We start from the raw sequence: 20,968 nt of genomic DNA on the forward strand, positions 1-20,968 counted from the left end.
CTACCAACCGGGGCCATACTCGATCGAACTCGACTGTCGTAAACCCGGAAATGAGTGCGCGTCGTGGCTTGTCGTTACCGCAGAAAGACTGGCAGTAGTGCGCGTAATTTATCACGAGTCACGGACTCGTCGATCGGTCAAAAATCAAAGAGACAGACACGTTCATTCGGATGTACGTCTTTTATGACGTATGCACCGTAAGCAGTAGCTGTGGCTAGCGTAGTAGAGCTGTAGCACCGCGAACGTGTATACGTAGAAATGAGAAAGTTGCTGCCGCCGCGGTGAAGATTGAGAACGACGCAGGCGAGCAAGCCAGGCGGACGGTCTCCGTACTACGCGAAGGTTCCGACGCAGCGACAGTAGTAGCAGTAGCCCGAAAGGAGTGCACAAGGGAGCCGCCAACTGTTTCGTGGGTAAGTAGGACACGCATATCCCCGTGGATGATTCTCTTGCGCGTAGGAAGGAAACTCGCGGTGGCACCTAATTCTCGCGTGAACCCGTCAACTGGAGGCGGCCTGTACGGAATTAACGCCGCCCGTATACCGGATGCCGCCCCGACGAATCTTTCCACGTTTTACTCCTAACGCGAAACCGTGCACGAGAAACCGCGAAACGGTGGCTACAGAGCACCCACCCCAAGACACTAAAATCGTCGCGGGGCCCTCGTCGTGGCTCACGGCTTGGCTCGGGCTGGCTTTGGTGGGGTGGTTGGAGGTGCGGACAGTGGTTGAGAGGCTGGTGGGGTTGGAAATTGCGTGGTGGTGGATGCCCGCCGAGGTCTCGGAGGCCCCTCCGTGGCATCTCGCTGCCTCTAACCCGTCGAGGTGGGGGTGTAAACAACAGCCCTGCCTGTGCCTCTGTTGGCTCTACTCTGTCCTCCGTTTCGCCTCTGCCCTGCTCTTGCCTCTGCCAACTCGCCTGATCTTTTTCCTACTTCCTCTCCACGTAACGTCTCCCGATGCGCGATCGAAAGAGCACCGAAGGGAGGGAGAGGGAACGCCAGGACAGGGCGAAAGGGAAAGAGAGGGAATAAGAGCATCGAGAACACAAGAGAACAAAGCATTCGGCATCGGCGGACCTATGCTATTTTCTCACTTTATCATCGTATTCAATTCCATCATGGCCGCGATTCTATCCATCGAATATGTCGACGTGGTAACCTTAGTCATCCGTCTACGTAACCGTTCGTTCGTTCGTCCGTCCGCCACAAACCTTATCTTCTCTCAAGCTTAATACCCATCGATCCGCTCACCGAATCAACCCCTTCGAGATATATAACGTTCATAGAATTTTCCTACTTCGTTATATCCTACATACGTATCTCGTTACGCCTCCGAGAAACGTCTTTTTTTGTCCTGGATGCGTGTAAAAAAAAAAAGAAAAAAGAAAAGAATAACCAACTACTGCACAATGTCCCGGAGCTATTCCGTCGAACGTACCGCCGCCCCGCGATATCAAAGCCAGCTGGCGCGCCAGTTTTACGAAACACTAGAATTCCTCTAGAAACCGCGAATGTTCAGACATGCTCTCTTCGATGTGTGTACGGAACAGAGACAGTCGTATAGAGTGAGAAAGACACGGTTGGGAACCTTAAGAGAATCGGGCGCCATTACGACATGCGCGTCTTGCAAAACCGTCCAACAACGGTACGTCGTCGGCGAGGCTGACCGGTCAGTCGCGCACGCCATTCCGCGGAAAGTCGGAAAAACCGAAATCGGAAGTGGCGTGGTTGGTTAAACGCGTGTTCGCGTTACGCTAGTTTCTTTTTTTTTTTTTTTTCTACTAAAAACCTCTGTGCACCACCCGCAAACGACTTGCTGGCTGGCTGGCACGGAGTAATCGTCCGTTCGACACGGCACCCTCCTCGGTGTGTCGAAAGTAGGAGAGGTGCACGGGTAACCTAACCTCTCTCTCTTTCTCTCTCTATCTCACTCCCCCTGTTTTCTTCGTACCTTCTCTAGCCAACGGGTTGGATCAAGGGCGAGAGTCATCGGTGTGTCCCACTTCGTCTGCCGCGATGTCTGCTTCGTATGTTCTCTCCCGATATTTCGCGTTCCCCTTCCCCGGGGAGTTCCCGGTATGTCGAGGTTCGTCTCCCTTCTTTCTTGACATACCCCTACCCGAGCATCGAGCTTGCGGCACACGCTTACGCACCTACACAACTGACCTATCCTTCCTTCCCGTCCTATTCTTACGATATTCCGTTTGTTAGTGTGACCCGGAGAAAGAGAGCGAGTTCTCTCGGGCATCGGGCTCTATTTCGCGGTGGGTTCCCGTTTTCCCACCTATGGGTTCCCCCCTACCCTTCTTCCTACCCCCTACCCCCGTGGGGGCACCCGTCATTGTGGAGTGGGGTGCAATCCTGGGCCACTTCGACGACTATCCTCCCTGCTCCCGGATCCCTTTCTGCCATCGGGAGGGGGTGAAGTGGGGGGGTATCTTTCACCCTCCCCCCCCCCCCCCCCCCCCCACGTACCGATACCACGGTCAAGAGGTTCCAACTTAAGATTTCGACGACAGAGATGTTTGACTTTGTCGCTTTAACGAAGGGAGAAAACATGGATAACCCTGGGGGAACTAACATCCGTACTTCCTTTAGAATAAATAGACGGTCGATAAATTTATGAGAGATTCTTTGATAGAGACTAGGTGTATCCATACAGCGCATACAACTTTTTATCAGCAGTTGTGTACACACGTTTCCCAACCACCTGTAGAACATAGGAAACGGATAGAAGAGTAATAAGGATACAGACGGGGTAACGAAATAGCAGTCGGTTATCTGTATCGACGAGTTGCGCACAGTATTCTATAATTAAGTATATTCCTTAAATAGAATTCAGATTAAACGGTTAACATAGATGATAACTGATTCCCAATTTCTTTCTGATATATAGCATCATGATCGTTTACTTAGGAATTCTGTGCGAAGGAACGTTGACGGATCAGAGAATGTGTATGTGAGTTTTCTGAATGAAGGAAATCTGTTTTCCTACCGAAATAACGAAGGTCGATGCACTTCGACGGCGATACTCATGCGTCAAAGTGAGTGGAATCGCTTATCAACCGTTTGGTACTCTTAATTTTATTTATTTCCTGTTATTAACACGTTTCCCGGATCGGGGAGATACGTTTCTCTAACGGTTTGCCTTTCAGATTTCAGATAAAAATACTAATTTACGTTTGTAATTTGTAAATAATCGATATAATTAATTTACTTTCCTTTTTTCTTTTCATTTTCAGATATAATTATCGTGAAAGATGAATTTCACACCTTTTCCCGGCTTTACGACAGGCTCGCTACCGACGGGCACGGTGCATCAATTTGCAACCGCCAAGTTTGCGCAAAACCTGCCAACCGGAGGTCAGGTGGTCGGCGTTTTATCCGGTGGCGAAGGTGGTGTACATTATCTGAGGCCGGTCGATCCGAACGGTTTCGCCGTGGCTCAAGGTGGTAACAATCAACAGCAGCAAATCATCACGCTGCCGATCACCGTACCTGGAAAGGATGGCACGCAGCAGCAGCAAACCGTTCAAATTCAGGTGGTCAATCCGAGCGTGTCCCAAAGCGGGAACAGCGGTGATCAACCGAAGTACCATTTGGCACCGATATCGTTGGGACAATTCCCCCAGGGTGCAGCAACTGTGCTCACCGTTGCGTACAGTCAGCAGGGTGCCGATGGGGTACAGATACAAGTCCAACCGCAAAACACCGTGGCCACGACGCAAACGTAATGGAATTGATTTATCGAATAATCGTACGTGTCGTTTATACGTTATTAACGATCCTTCTTTTATCCATAGGTCCGACCAAACGACTCAAAGTACGTCCACCGCGGTCACCACGACGTCCCAGCAAACTATTCAACAAACGGTACAACTTCCGGGGACGCCGGAAGGGTTAACCGTAGTCGCACAGATTCCGCAGGATTTAATTTTACGCGAAGGTATGGAAGAGTCGAAAGAAGACGTGAAAGAGGGTACAACACCGGTTGCCCTTATAAAAAGGGGCAACATAAAGAATCAAGGGAATCCGAGCGGGGAGGAGTTCATCACCTCTATGCCTGCTAGTTGGCAAAGTCTTGCCACACCGGGATCGACTGTCGCTGATTATCTGTCCAGGTTACCTGCCAGTACCTTGCCCCTTAGTTTACAGCATTTCTTGAAATTTTCAGCTGAGACAATAAAGCGAGAGGCCACCATCGAGTCGAGCCCTTTAGGGGCAGACGGTTTAGACGCGTCCGGAAGCGTCGTGTCCGGTGAACAAGCTGTACAGATCACGGTAGCAGGCGGCGAGACCGCTATTATCCCCGACGTTGTCGACGAACAAGAACCCGGGGCTAAACCGAAAAGAAAGAAGAAATACAAGAAGAAACCACCGAAACCGAAGAAACCGAAACCCGGACAAGTAAGCATCGTAACTGCTCTCGATGGTACAACATTGTTCTGTTGTCCCCAATGTAACATGGCGTACCCTGAGAAAGAACTGTTGGAGCAGCATCTTATCGGTCATAAAATCGAAAGGAGGTTCATCTGTGACATTTGTGGTGCAGGTTTGAAACGCAAAGAACATTTAGAAAGACACAAACTCGGCCACAATCCAGACAGGCCGTTCATATGTTCGGTATGCATGAAAGGTTTTAAGCGAAAGGAACACCTGAATCTTCATTTTGTTATACATTCTGGACAGAAAACCGAGGTTTGCACCGAATGCGGTAAAGCATTTTATCGCAAAGATCACTTGAGAAAACACGCGAGATCTCACTTGGCTAAACGTATCAAAGAGGAGCCTTTAAATAACGTCGATGCTTCCCAAAATGCTCAACAGCAAACGGATCAACAGCAGCAACAGGCTGAACAGTTGCAGCAACAGGCCGAACAGTTGCAGCAACAGGCTGAACAGTTGCAGCAACAAGCTGATCAGTTGCAGCAACAATCGTCGGTGTCCGAATTGCAACAGATACAAATACAAGTAGGACAAGGTTCTCAGGCGCAGATACATCAGATAGCTGTTACCGAACAGTCCACGGTTGTTCTTCCAACTGCTGCGGAAACTGGAGCAATGGCTATGCTACATCATCAACAGCAGCAACAGCAACAGCAACAACAACAACAGCAGCAACAGCAACAACAACAACAGCAACAGCCGCAGCATTAGCAGCAGCATACCGCCCCGAATCAACCTGGGCGGTACTTCCGATTTAATCATCAACAAGCAAGAGGTCGTGCAAGGCAAGGAATTCTTGCCGATTGAATTCTATAATCTTATAGTTAAATTGGTATCGTGTAAAGATAAAAAAAAGAAAAAAAATAATAATTCGTTGATGGTGGTTAATCGTTGCCTAGTAGTGGTGTTGCAAACAATTTGATTACCGTATCTGAAATTAAGAAAGATACTTCATCCGACGAGCGGTCGCATTTTCAAAATTGATAATACCATCAGCTTCTTATGGAAGTCGTAGGCCAGATTGAATGTACGAGTATAATTATTCTGCAAAACGCACTGGAGCTAACTGGAACGAACAAAGTTCGTACGTACGACGTTCATTTTGCGTACACGTTATAGCGTACGTGTGTGGAAAGAAAGAAAGAAAATAGAAATTTCCTGCTCGTTTAATTGAAAGAAATGTTTTTGTCGCTAATCCAGTTCCATTACGCGAGTTAGAATTAAACACAAAGACGTTTATATATACATATATTTATACATATATATGACAGATATATGTATAGATATATAAATATAAAAATATATTTTTGAAAGCGCGAACTGGATTCGCCGGACAGAAGGCAATCGAGTATTCGGCTGACGTTAATTTTCTTTGATGATAAATGTGTAATGAGGGAATTAAAAAAAAAAAAAAATACGTAATGCGGAAGGTAAGAAATAAAAGTAAAAAAAATATCGCAGGGCTGTAAATACAACCAGTTTACCGTGCACAAGGAAGGAAAAAAAAGACTGTCGTGCAAATACGAAGTAAATCTGTTTATTTATTCTATTTGACCTACACGATCGAAACACAGAAAGAGAGTGTATCGTTAAACTGTTCAATTTAAATACAAATTGCAAAGAAATGCTTCGTTTTGCGAAATAAAATGTAAAATTTTACATTTCTGCATACGTTTATTTGATTACTTAATATTCGCTTTCGTTAGGTAGGTATAAATATATTTTTTTTTTTTTTTTTTTTTGGCTTTGTCGATACGAATTGATCCAATGAATCGTAAGTGTAATTGCAAAAGTTTTAAAAAGAATAATATTTTGATATAAGTACGTCATTATTTTCCGAATTATTTTATAATGATTATGATAAAATACGGCCCATAAAAGTTGTGTATTTAAATTTGAAGGGAAGCATCCTCTTCTTTATTTCTAATAAGTTAATGTAACTTATTTTGTATAGTATTTAATTCGTTTATTTACTGAACCGATCATTTTTATGAGGTCCTTTCCCTTCTCTTCTCTTTTTTTGTGTTGATCATACGTGAAATAATCATTTATATATTATCATAATGTGCACGACAAAAAAAATACAACAGATAATTGTTGGGAATGAACCATATGATTTACCAATCAATCACGATACACTCAAAAATGATTTGAGTAAAAGATGTATGTATACAGAAAAAAAAAAAAATACTTTTATTGTAAGTATCATTATTAAAGGCAGTGGGTATAGCTGTACAAGAAATATAATTATTATTTTATTATATTATTATAGCTATTATCATAATCAGTATGAATAGTCTATAAGTCATTTTCATTGTTACTTACATAAATATTGGAGAAAAAAGCTAAAATAAAACATACATTTAATATAAACAATCTTTTATTAATTAACCAATTTATACAACTTTTGTATTTATTCGCATATCTTTTAGTTTTGTCTATTATTACTCATAAATATATTTGTTAACTAAAAATATATATATTTTAAATAAATGGACTATCAAGTGGCAATATGTACAGAGGAAAACTGATTAATCTATATGTACTTATATGGATAATTTTAATTAACGTGTAAGGATTTTATATTTTCTTTATGTTACATTAAATTTGAATTTTATTAGTACATATATTTTCTTACTAATTTACAAAAAATATATTATGTAATTACATACATATTGAGCATTTTCATATTAAACCTGATTGTATATTTCATTTTAATTAATGTAAGCTTGTTTCATGTTAATTACAGAAGTACAATATCAGAGTGGTAATATTACTAATTAAGCTTTTATTTTATATGTACTCTTCTTCCTCTGATTGGCGGTGTTGCGTATATCTACCGTGGCAAGAGAGAGAGAAAACAATGGCCGGGAGCAATTCGAAGTTAAAATCCCGATGGATTCGGGCATTTTCGCCAGCGCGGCTGCGAAGAGGACCGGGAGAGAAAAAATAGTTAAGAGGCTGGCACAGTAGAGGGCGGACGGATGGGGTGGGGGCGTCGACTTGAAGGACAGGTGTCAACGGCACACACATAAGAGCGGGGGATCTTTTTCGGTGATACTCGAGTTGCTGAAAAATCTTGACTAGACGAGCACCAGCTGATAAGTACTAAATGGTAAGCTGTTTATCTAACGAACATTTCGAATAACCAAAGTTACGTTCGTGATGTTTCGCGTTTAATACGGCCATTTTATGCTGAATTTCGTGCGAATTCGGCCCCCGCGTATCGACTAGGTGCCGAGAGGGGAAACTCCTCGGTCTCTCCCCTCACGCTCCATCCCACTGCGCGCATGCTACCCATCCCTTTCGTTTGATCATCCCCCCTGCGTCCTCCCCCGTTCTCCTTCATTCTTCTCGTCCTCTGATTCCCGTTCTCCGCGTCGCCGTCCCTCTACGGGCTACCCTTCCCCCCGCATCGCGACGATCCTGGCCGCGTACAATGTTCGCTTTTTAACGTCCTTTTTCCGTGTTCTACCCTTTTCTACAGTCAGTAAACCGTTCGTAATCCTCGTTCTACGAAGGTGACTAGTCGTTCGGTGGTTTATTTTTCGTGAATAATTTCTGCGTTCTGTAACAGTCGTGCCGCGATTAAGAAAGGGAGAAAACGCGACCGTTTCCCGTGTATACTTCATCGTGACAGAACGGCTGACGCAGCAGCAGCGGCGGCGTGGTGTTCTTGCTTCTCGTGTGTCTCTCGTATTGTAAAAATTTGCCCCTACACTCGCTCTCAGATCTCGGGGATCCCCCTCCGAGGAAAGGATTCGATTCCACGACGAAGAAACATGGGGAGAGGGACGTCGCTGTGAGTAAATACTCGGGCGTCGTTCGAGTTGGACGCGCCAGGTATCTTTGCGCGGCCTATTGTGTATAACCGAGAGTACAATTTCATTCCGTTCTACCGTCGATGACGCCGAAAAATAATCGTCCAATTTTCCACCTCTTTCCATGGATAATGGCACGATTTCTATCTAGACGGTAGCAATGTACTCTACGAGCACATGTCACTGATTTTCATCTACAATTTATATTAGTATATTAACGATAAACGCATCGTGGTTGCAAATTGTGGAAATGTTTGAAAATGTTGGTTGACAAACGTATCATAAAATTGTCCTATAACTTGCAATAGATAATATTTATAAATATGTGTGTGTGATTATATTGATAATAGTTTTTCTGTTTTTCAGATATTTGATTGACGCTTTGCAATGAATTTCCCGCCGTTCGGAGGCCATTTTCCCGGTACCATTCCGAGTATCCACCAGTTCGCAACCGACGGCTCCGGCGGTGCGGGCGGGCGTTACGCCAATCATTTTCCCAACCAGCCTCCAATCGGAGTGCCGGTTATGGGAAAGTACCGTCCTGAAAGCAACGGCGTGCAATCAGCTCAATCACAAGTGATGATGAACAATAAAGCAAGCTATCCCAACAGCAATGTTCATCATTATCCAAATGTGCCATATTCCCAAGCCCAGCCAGTTCAACAGCGACCCTCAAATTCACCTGGAATGCCAGAAAAGCGTTCATACCATCAGGTAAGTCAGCTGTTTTCTAACGTCAGCATAAGATTCTGAACACGATAATATTTTATGATCAAATGGCATTTTGCAGCAAGCAACGGAAACTATAAATCAACAAGATGTTTGCAATCTCCTACAGGACAAAGATAAAAGTAAGGACAAGAAAGATGAACAACAGCGTAATGGAGAAACTACCACTAATGGTAATCAGCAAGAGTACAGCATGCATCAGCATCATCAGCAGCATGCTCATACTCAAACTCCTGCTACGATGCCTGCCACTTGGCAATCTTTAGCCACACCTGGATCTACAGTGGCCGATTATCTCAGTCACCTACCAGCTAGTACTTTACCGTTAAGTTTACATCATTTCTTAAAGTATTCCGCTGAAAGTATTAAAAAAGAATCAGAAATGGCGCAAACTACCTCGGTAGCTGTTGCGACTACGACAACGCCCAATATAATGATGTCTCCGAATAATAAGAAGAAGAAAAAGAAGAAGCCACCGAAGGAGAAGAAACCACGTCCGAAACCCGGTGAAATTCGCTTAACCACAGCATTGGACGGTTCTACATTGTATTGCTGTCCGGAGTGTCATATGGCATACCCGGAACGTGAATTATTGGAACAGCATCTCTTGGGTCATACTTTGGAACGGAGATTCGTTTGCGACATTTGCGGCGCCGGTTTGAAAAGAAAGGATCATCTTACGCGTCACAAACAGAGCCACAATCCAGAACGGCCGTACGTTTGTACCGTTTGTTTGAAAGCTTTCAAAAGAAAAGAACAGTTGACATTACATTTTGTTATACATTCTGGTGAAAAACGGCACGTATGTACAGAGTGTGGAAAAGGTTTCTATCGTAAAGATCATTTAAGGAAACATACTAGAAGTCATATTGCAAGGAGGGTAAAAGCTGAGCTCAGTCAAAATGCGGGTAAGATAAATATATTGTTGCATAAATGAAAAGTAAAATATCTTTGTTACAGTGATATTTTTTCATTTTCAGGTACACAGCAGAATCAACAGCAAAACAATGTTTCAAATATGCAAACAACAGCTGTTACAGCATCGTCTGTTCTCTCTGGTGGACATCCAGGTCCTCTCCTGTCCTGAGCCCCGCCACCAGGGAACTTCCAAGTTCCCCATCCAAACAATATCCTTCATTCGCACACTTCTCACCATTCGTTGCATCATCATCATTTAACAGCGGTCAATGTGGCGCATCAGTCTAGTGTCACGCCACTTGCTACGTCCAGCCATTATCAAACCCACGACCTCAGTTTTTTGGGACACGCTAAAGATTTCTGAGAGCAGGGGAAGACCTCGACTAAGAGGTGATAAAATTGATAAATTATACAAGAACTTCTAAAACAGTAAGTTTTCAAGTACTTTTCATCATTTCTGCGAAAAGAATTCTAGCAAGTTTTGCTGTAACTAAAACATTCGTTCGTTCAATGATTCAGTTGGCTCTCTATGTCCTAGTACAATAGCGCAAAAGCTGTGACGGTTATGTAAGTTTGCGAACACTATGCACAGTCTTTATTATCCGCACTTCAGGTATTATTTTAAGATTTGTACGAGTAGTATGTTATCTTCAAAAGTGTGCCATATAATATACATATGTACAATGAAAAAATAGAGAAAGGCATAGAGAGTGTTTCCATGCACGCACAGATAAAGGAAACCAGAATTTTCACCAGAAACGTTAGATTAGAGCCTGATGAGAGTCTTGCCATACTGTATGTATGAAAAACGAAACATATTTTTATGAAGGCTTGGTGTGAAAGAAGCTAATTACACGATGAAGCTTCTTAGTAAGCGAAATATATTATGATAGAGGATATAATTTTCTTCGTTCAAATCGATTATTTGCTTTCGTTGAATCTTTTTATAAATTTATTTTATAGCATTTTATAAATCACGCGAATGCAGACATGTATTGCAAAGGATGCGAACGAGTCATCCCACCGATTAACACGTAGTGTCTTTCAATTTTAAATATTTTTAAAATATTAGTCACATTTTCTTTATTATCTTGGTTGAAATGAATCAAGTACAATCGCAATTTTTCTCCACTAGATTTTATCGAATGTTCCCTTTGTTGTTTTAATTAAACATTTGCGAAGAGGTAGCTAAAAAAAAAAATGTGGCAATACTTTAGTTGGTAAAAATAATAAGAAAATTTATTTTAACTTCATTTCTTTTATATACAAAGCTGCCAGTATTTTATGTTTTTAGAACGTAGTTCCAAATTTTTTACTTCCATATATATATACACCTTTATATATATATATTTATACATACATATACATATTTTTACGATTTTTCAAAATCGTACTAAAATCTTTTTGTTTGTAATGTAAGTTCTTCGCGAGTTTACATCGCTTTTTTATATCGTTTTTACATTGTTTTTATATATATTTTTCGTTAAATCTCTAACTTTCGTTGAGTACTGATCGTGTTAGGAAGATTTTTCGTTGAACGTGTAATGTACTTTTGATTTTTCCTTGTTTATTATTATTAATATTATTATTATTATTATTATTATAATTATAATTATATATTGCGATAATGTTCAAAATAATCGTCGCTGAATGCAAGTTTATATATTTTTTTTTTTTTTTATCCGCCTCGTAAAAGTTATTCTCGCGAACTGTGATCGTTTCGGACAAATTGCACTTGTTCCGATTTGTTTAACTTGTCTGAATTTTGTTTCGTTCTATTTTTTTTTTTTGTAGTATTATTCAGTGTGCCATTACTTCATGCCTCTTTTCTTGTCACAAGGATTAAACTATTGCCATTCTTTTCTTATTTCTTATCGGTTTTCAAATATACCGCGCAAACTAAAAGTATTACGCGCAACAATATTAAATACGTTTACGTGATGTGAAATAAAAAGAGAAAAAAAAAGAAGCGAAGAAGCAAAACGTGTGAACATAATTAGAAATATGATGCGTGATCTGTTGTATTTATTGGGAGAAGAATATCCTTCATTATTGTTTCTCATGAAATAAGTGACAATATTTTATAAAGAATTTCAGATACAGGTTAGGTTCAATCACCTGTTGATGTATTTTAATTAATCTTCTTAAGTGAATTTTTCTTAAGGTGGTACCACGTTGAATCTGATTCAATATATCAGCTGTAATTATTTATAAATGTGTCAAATGTTGTCTAGGACCGCAAAGAATTAAATTGATTTCTAATCTTCTTCCAATTGATTCTCACTGATTCTTTCGCATCATGTTTCTAACACTGTACGTTGTAGCAGGTAATATGAAAAATTCAGGATTCGTCAGACCTCAAGTATATTATATAAATATTAAAAGCCATATATATATATATATATATATATATATGAAAGAATGAGCTGTATTAAAAATACTCTACCGCCATGTATTTGTAATCATAAAAAAGAAAAAGAACAGAGAGTACATCTTAGATTATACGTTTAGCGATGTAAGTTTGTATACAAGAAGAAGAAGAAGAAAAAATAAGATTACTACAATATAAGTTGAAGATGAAGAGAGAAGCATAAGAGCGAAATAGAATACATCAAAAAATGTGAATGTATGAGTGAGTATATAATCTAAAGAGAGAGAGAGAGAGAGAGCCTGTGAGAGACTACATACAAAAAGAAAAAAAAGGGAAGAAGAAAAGGAACGTTGACACGTGCGTAGTTATAAATAAATATATATTATATATATATTATATATTACCGCGAAAGAAAGATATCAAATTTTTGTCGAAACAGAAGACGATGAACTACGCGATGAAAATAATAAACAAAATAGCTTTACAATTTATAAGAAAGATAAAAGATGAGGAAGGGAGGGTGGAGAGATAGATGAAGAAAGAGAGAAACAAAAAGATTTTTCAAAGGTGTTGGAGTACGATTTTTTGAGAGAGATTAAAAAAAAAAAGAAATAAGAGGCTCAAGAAGCGGTCTATTTTGAAGGGTAGCCAAAAAGAACCTGATATTTCCACTCTCGACGAGGCGGACAGTTTAACTTCCTTAGAAACCGACCACTTCGTCGAGGTATAGGCGTAGTTGGTGTTCCTAGAGAGAGAAAGAGAAAATGATGAAAATGAAGGGAATAAAATAAATAATTAACGCGTCTCTAATGAAAGAAAGAAAGAAAGAAAAAAAAAACAATTCTCCGGTGCCTTTGTATAGCGCTGGACTTTTCCGCATCTGCATACTTTTTTCCACCTTGTAAGTCAAACAAAAAAGAAAAAAAAAAGTCCATGGAATGGCCTCGTGCGTAGCTCTTTTCGGGACACCCTGTGAACGCTCCTTTCCTCTTTCGTCTCCCGTTCGAAACTTTTTCATCGTTTTTTCGCCATCCGACTCTTTTTGTTCCGCGAACAAGTTAAACGACGAACAAAAAGGATGCTTAACGGGCGATGGAGAGAGGAATGAAAATGAGATATTTTTTAATAAATGCGAAAATGATTGAGAGAAGAGAGAAAAGACGTATGCTGTCGGGAACAGGTGACAGTTGACAGAACGAGGAAATAAATTTTCATTTCAACGTCTTCAATTTTTCATTGCTGGTAATTTTAATGAAAAATTAATCATCTGGTAACATTTTTATTTGTACTTATTTGAAAATGCAATTATTATGATTATTCTGGTATCATGAATCGAAAGAAGCAAAAAGTAGCTTAATAGTTGTGTCATTTAATTTTCATTCTATTTTTAGTGCTGACCAGAAACCTTCTTTCGTTTGTGTAATCTATAGCGACTAATTAATAATAAGTATCGCGTTTTATACAGCGTAAGTAATCGTAAGGGATAGGCCTTTATTGCCTAAGTTGTACGAACTAAGGAGAGTAAGAGATAGAACGATTGCGAATGAAAGTGTGAAAAAGATAACAAAAGATTGAATTTGCGTAGATCTCGTTTTGCAAGTTATTCCGTGTCGAAACGAATGTTTCGCGCCATTTAATCCTCTATTGGTTATATCTGGTGAATTTTTTTCAAAGACTTTGAAAAACCAGAAAAGATTCGCAGTAACATTTTTGTAAAATCTGAAATTATTAAAGAAATATATTTTACGCTGTAGAGGATTAATTACACGAAACATCGTTATTATTACTTTTTTTTATATCATTTACAGCGATACAATTGTACACCTAGTAAGTTCTAAGGTAATCATTGCTCGAAATAAATTCGTCACAGAAGTTATTTCATAATCCTTTCACGAAAATCTGAAATGAAATTTTCAAACGAGCCCCGAATTTTCTTTGAAATGCACAAAATTTCGAGCATTGATTCGTCTGAATCAACAGTGGGTAGCGATTGTGAAAACTGACTGTTTCAATGAGCGATCAGACGTAAGGTAGTTGCTCGATCAGGGATGAAAAAAAAAAAAAAACCTAAAAGATTAAAAATAACACTTTGTTGTAAATCAAACGCGATTCTCTGATAGATTACGAGGATGACAATGAGAACCATATTTTTCTACGCAGGTGTCGAAACTCTTAATCGTAATACCGAAGAGCGAATTCGATTAAGGGCTTCCACGTGAAGTGCGAATGTTACTTCGCGTACGAGCTACAGATTTCAGTTGGTTCATGCAAAAATTAAGGAAGATAAAAGAGAATGGGAAAAAAAGAGTACAATAAAATGTTAGAACCCGCGTTACTATATAGAAAAAAAAAGAAATAGATAGACTTAAGAGCGAACACCCAAGTGAAAATACATCACTTGGTGGTAAAGCTGATTTTTTATAGAATTCACCGACTAGCCCTTTCTTTTTGAGTAAATTATAGACATAAGTCACACGAGTGTGTCAATCCTTTGCGGTCGAACTTTGTCCCTCGAGTATACCTAAAATTATTTCTTTATTTAAGTATATTATATTTGCCGGCTGCTAAAATATTGAAAGGGAAGAATAAAAACGCTTGATAGAAGGTAAAATTAATTAATGGACGACACAGGCCGTAAAGGATTCTAAGATCGTGAAAAATGTTTTGCATGAACCAACAGACGCTGTTTCTTATGTGTATATTTTATCGGAGAATCCAGCTGCCGTGGTTCAGTTTCTCGGCTTGTCCAGTCGGCATGGTGTGTGCGTGCTAAGTTTCTTGCATGCGTCCTCTGTGCGCGTGCGCGTAAATGTGATTACCGGTTTTTCAAACAGAGACGTCGTCGGTAGAACAGGAGGCGGGCAATGACGGAAAAGGAAAATATGGAAAGATATACAAATTCCTCGACATAGTACAAAGCATTTAAACTCCTCTTTTTCCAATAGCCTAGGGATATAATAAGTACGCATACAAAATAAGTCATTAAAGCGTAAAAAAATAGGTATCTACCGAGTAGCCGGAGAGTCCGCGACGTAAACGACAAATTTCATTCGGAAAAAATAAAGCTTGTAATAGACGGGGGATACACGGATCGTGACAACTATTTAAAATGTTGCGGTCAGATTTTTGTCGGGTCAAGTTCAAAATAGTACTAACAGAAGGCAGGTCTAAGGGATTTTTTAGGAACGCAATACTACTTAACAATTTTTAAGACAGTTTTTTATGAAACTGCAAAAGGCTGACGTTTTATAGACTAATTCAAAATAGCGCGGGCTCGCGACGTAGTTACATAGAACCTGATCGAATGACGGTACTTTTTTAATAGACTAGTCAAACTTTGAATGGATAAATATTTTATATAAAAACTGCAGAACGCTTTGAATAGAAATTGTTTTAGAAAATTATTGGCGACTTCGGTAGCGGTGTCCTTGAAAAACGTTGCTTTTGAATTTGAACGAACAGACGCTGCCGCAACTGCAGTCGAAGCGATAAATGGAAATTATTTTACAGAGTTTGATGAAACAATATATACTTCCCTTACCATAAAATAGTACGATAAGAGAACGGTTAGAATCTAAGCATTCCTGGTTGTGGATTTTCCGGACATCCGATAGATAATAAAAGGGAGAGAAACAATGGAATAATAGTCATTTGCAGACGCATGTTACTCAGCGTACAGGAGACGAGTCTTTGATTCATGGTTAACTCTTTCGTTTCGTTTGCTCCCTCATGGAAACGTTTGTACCACAGTCTTCCAGGGTACAAAAGAAAAGAATAAAATATACCATTTGTTTGTCGTATGTAAATCAAAAGAGAAAACAGACGAGAAGAAAGGGGATGAGAAGAAAATTAAGATGAAACAAGAGAGAGAGAGAGAGAAAAGAAAAAAGTAATAAGAGAAATTGTGGATAATTATGCGAACCCTTTGATGATCTCAGCGTTTTATTTTTGTATAGAGTGCATGAAACGTGTAATCTTCGAGAACGTAAGACGAGGAAATTAATACGGTTTGAAAAAAAAGAAAAGAGCAAGACTTACACAGTGGTAGTTGAGAAACAAGAAACGTATAAAAGAGAAATGTAGGTATAAATACAGACAGACGAATTTAGGTTGCAAGAATAGAAGTTTAAAGTTTGTAAACATTTTTTCGAACATTTCCCAGTGCTGCTTTATGTAATACTCTATATATAAAACTTGTATGAAAAGTCATCTGAGAAAATTATCTTTTTGACTTTCATTATTTATCGCGTCTTCCTACCATCCCTCGTCGTATTCAACAATGATACACTACAGTTTTATTTGAAATAATTTGTAGCTTCGTGTAATGCAGATTCATTAATTGGTACAATTGATAATAAAAAAAATATCGAGTCGTTATTTTTCTTTAACCATATTTTATATTTGTGTACAATTATATACACTTTGGAAGCATTATGTAATAAAGCCAATACATTTTCGGTTGTCCTTAATAAATATAAATGATGTATCCGACTTAACAACGTTTCAAATGTAAATACACGTGTAATGGAATATTTATCTGTATCAAGTATCTCAAAAAGATACATCATTAAAACAACGAATTCTTTATGGTAAGTTCTCTGATTTCTTTTACCACGAAGAATCGGTAGTTTTCAAACTGTATGTACAATCTTGTTGAAACAATTTGTATGTACATTTACAACAATGTATAATATTCGTTACACGTGCATTTACATTTATCTATGAGGTACGTACAAGCAATAACACGTATACGTACACTGGCATATGCACAATATAAACTATAATTGTTAAATTATTAGTTAACATAATTTTCGAGGAACACTGCAAAGATTAGTCAAAGGAACTATCTTATTTAAAGGAACTTTATCTTTCAAATTGGACCAAGTTTTATAAGTCTTGTTTAGAATTATGTACGTATAATTTTAATATTAATAAGAAAGTAATTAAATAACAAAAAAAAGTAATAAATAACACATACATTAAATAATACACAACGTTTAGATTTTTATAATCCTTTTTAAGTTTTATAATCTTGTGAGTTTGCAATGTTCCTTTCTTTTATTAAAACTAAGACGCGTATCTCACTGGTTACAAACTATATTTAGCGTTAGTTTTGTATTATTTCTTTCACAATTACATGAAAATGTAAATACGTTATAGTGTTATTTTAGGCACATCATCCAAGGGGTTGACACTGTTATCTGAACAGAAAGCAAAATCATGTTTACTCACTTTCTTTCACCTATCGTATGTAATAAATACGCATTTAAATATTTTGAGCATAACAGAAATTAGTTGTGCACTGCACGTTAAAGTATTTATATCACATTTATCTGACAAGAGAAAATATCTCAAAATTAGTCTTCTTCAAAGGACTAGTTTAATTTAGAATATCTATAGATTTACATACCTAATCAAGATACTGATGGAATTTAAAAACAATAATTACTTCATAATTTCCATACATTATATATATCTTCCACAATGTAAAGCCTAGAGAAAAAAATTCAACAGTACTAGGCTTACACTTAACTATAATTTATATAAAAGCACGAATAATTTATATAAATACTTTTAAAATAAAACCGTTCAAAATTTTTATATATTTAATATTTTCAAAGAACTGTACTTAACAGGTATTCTTATTTTAAGAATATTGTGCATATTTCAAGCATGTTACAATGAAAAAAAAAAAAAAACAGAATGTACGGAAATATCTTAGGGCCGATCTTTGAATATATCTGAAAGTAGTATCTTTAGATTAATAATAGATAACTAGGAAATTTAGAACTGTTAACAACTACTCTATTTATAATCGTGAAAGTGTTTTTCAATAACGCTCGCTGCATCGATCGCTTAAATTGTCTAAATTATAAAACAACTTTGCTTTACGATTAAAGTAAAATTATATTAAGTTCGCAAAATAGAAAACGGAGGTGGTCCGGTTTGCCTCATTATCATCGCAAAATTACTCAATCCTTCTTCACCATTATTCTGACTGGTGCTCTGTGAACTGCTCTGAATTTTACTTCTACTACTGTTGTGACTTTGCAAATGTTTCTTTAAGTGATCTTTCCTATAAAATGCTTTCCCACATTCTGTACAAACTTGATTTTTGCTACCTGAATGAATAATCATATGACGAGCGAGATGTTCGTTTCGTTTAAATGCTTTACAACACATGTTACACTGATAAGGTCTGTTCTTATTGTGTCCCTGTTTGTGACGATCTAAATGTTCTTTCCGTTTTAAACTCGCACCACAAATATCACAGATGTGAGGCCGTTGCCTGTGATCCTCGACATGTTCGTGTAACGCTTCTTGATCTTCAAATCTGTACGCACATTCTGGGCACTGATAAATTAACAATCCTTAAACATTTATAATAACTGCTTTAAGACAGGCAAGTACATTCGACAAATTATTAATAAATAGTATTTATATATTTTACCATTGATATGTTGCGGTTCAACCTCAAATTCAATCTTAGGCCGAATCTCTTGATACTTGTGAGTTGAATTAGTAATATTTTCTTCGTACTTGGATACATAAGGTAACCCCAATGTACTAGAACATCGTGCTAAATACTCTGAGGTAAGTCTAAAGTCTATTTGAAGAGGATCAGTCATGGTTGCTGCATCTACTTTTTGAATAGTCTGTGTACCAGAGGACTGATGAGATATTTGCGTGCAAGTTTCTTTATTTCCATAATTGTTCTCGTTTCTATTTTCATCTGTTTGTTGAACATGTTGTGCAGAGTGCCCAGAATATGTATATCCGGTCATGTTAGGCTGGTCATGTTGATGGCTATGCATCTCCGATGAATATTTTACATTACGTGGATCATATGCCATTTCTGATAGCAACAATCTTTCTTAGCAGTTACCTGTAACCATTAGAATATAGTATAAGTAACAATTTACAATAATTGAAATTAGAAAAAAGTAATCCATCTTTTGTGTAAAAGGGCTGAAATAAAATATTTTATTCTTTCCTATTTCTTAAACAGATATTAAAAAAATAATAAAATACCTATAAATACAATTGTGAAGGTTAATTCTGAGAAATTTGAACAAGAAAGTAGTACAAATTCGACGCAAATGAAAAATTTTATTAATTAAATCAAGAGAGGTATCAGTTTATTATAAAATATGCCTTGAAATTATCTTATAATATATTATTTTAAATAAAAAAAAAAAAATCGTTCAATAATATTATATTCAAGAATTAAATATACATACTTGTTACATACAGGGAAGGCTATCAAATTAATATATCGTTGGTCACTGTTTGTTTGTATTAAGCTTGGCCATCTTTACACATCAGCTGCTACACAAATTCTAGATCTTCCGAATAACCAACTAGTCGTTTTATAAAAATACATTCTTTGATGACACGTAATTAAGTAAACTTTTAAATGTCATAAAAAACATTACGATATATATTGTAATAAATGATTGACTCTTTAATCTGGATTAATACTGTAGTGTTCGGTACGATTTCGCTTCGCAATGCGCAACGGTATGATCACAATAGAAAACCTGCACTGCATTTAAAAGAAGCGGATATGTAAGACATTCGAAAAAAAACACTATTTCTTGTAACATTTTATGCTTCATTCAAATTAGGAAATAATGATTTTTGAATTATGTGTTAAATGATTTAAATTTTCTTGTTACAATTGCGATACATTTATTTTTTTGCCAACGCTATTACCAGCATTATTACATGTTAATTTTATTATTTTCGTTGGATTTTTAAAAGAAACTTAATAAGTTTGGCGATAATTAATAAGTACCCATTCCTCGACGGTAATAATATATTTATATATATGTATATAAATTGGTCGTCAAAAAGAAGTTACTAATGATTTTTTCTTCTGTTATCAATTTTTAAAAAAAATGGGATCTTTTCGCATGATTTTATGACTTAAAAGTACCGTAAACTGGCACTTATTGTATATCAATTTAAAGTTTAAACCTTAATGAAGATAATTATGTATGCGCTTCGTTAATATTCTCAATAAAAAATGGCTGAATGCCAATTACAGTAAACAATGACTATAAGTGGCAATTCAGTCTCTTTCATAAATATTTTAAACATCTGTGATTGTAAATTGAAGAATTTCTTTGTAGTTTATTTATTTATTTAATGCTTCAAATTTGTAAATCGCCGCTCTTTTACAATAAATCCGCATCGGTAATGATATTATCTCCTTTTTTTAAAGTTTAGATTGTAAATTAAAGTGTCGTAATGTTTTAATTTGTGTTAAAAACAAGAGTTTTTGTAAAATAATTAAGTTAATAAAGTGAAAACGTTAACTTTGCAATTAAATCGTCTATAAAAGTCTGACATATAAGAATAGACCAACCCAAAGAATATGACTATAAAATACGTTTACGTTTTTCGTAAAGAAACAATAGCTTTATGTACTATGTATAAGTACTTGAGATATTTACTCATTAAGTGTTAGTATTCATTATTAATAAAAATCATTGAAGATTTGATTTTTCATATTTTCTTATTTTAATATTGGCATTTTAGGATAAGAATTTTTATCTTTTTATTTCACGCGCATGTGTATTCAGTAAAAGTAGACCTACAGATCGACCGTGGCGCCATCTATACAAAAGTGGCGGAAACTACTCGCCGAATAGTTTCCGCCGTTTCCCGCTAGATGGC

At 37.5% G+C, this 20,968-nt stretch overlaps 2 protein-coding genes across 2 annotated transcripts; one reads left to right on the forward strand and one right to left on the reverse strand.

The window, feature by feature from the left end:
- The first annotated feature begins 424 nt into the window (after positions 1-424).
- Positions 425-14,359, forward strand: LOC117604738 (uncharacterized). Its single transcript, XM_034325154.2, is given in 6 exon segments — positions 425-3,045; positions 3,244-3,731; positions 3,805-5,232; positions 8,646-8,982; positions 9,059-9,905; positions 9,978-14,359. Coding segments are annotated over 5 exon segments (3,189 nt in total). The 5' UTR covers positions 425-3,045; positions 3,244-3,261; the 3' UTR covers positions 10,085-14,359.
- A 3,612-nt stretch (positions 14,360-17,971) lies between these two features.
- On the reverse strand, positions 17,972-19,932 carry LOC117604782 (uncharacterized). Its single transcript, XM_034325248.2, has 3 exons — positions 19,528-19,932; positions 18,738-19,172; positions 17,972-18,657 (listed from the first exon to the last, which is right to left on the reverse strand). The coding sequence occupies exons 2-3, from the start codon at positions 19,138-19,140 to the stop codon at positions 18,197-18,199; spliced, it is 864 nt and encodes a 287-aa protein (XP_034181139.1). The 5' UTR covers positions 19,141-19,172; positions 19,528-19,932; the 3' UTR covers positions 17,972-18,196.
- Positions 19,933-20,968: the final 1,036 nt, after the last annotated feature.

The sequence above is a fragment of the Osmia lignaria genome, chromosome 9 (genome assembly GCF_051020975.1).
Source record: "Osmia lignaria lignaria isolate PbOS001 chromosome 9, iyOsmLign1, whole genome shotgun sequence".
Lineage (NCBI taxonomy): Eukaryota > Metazoa > Arthropoda > Insecta > Hymenoptera > Megachilidae > Osmia > Osmia lignaria.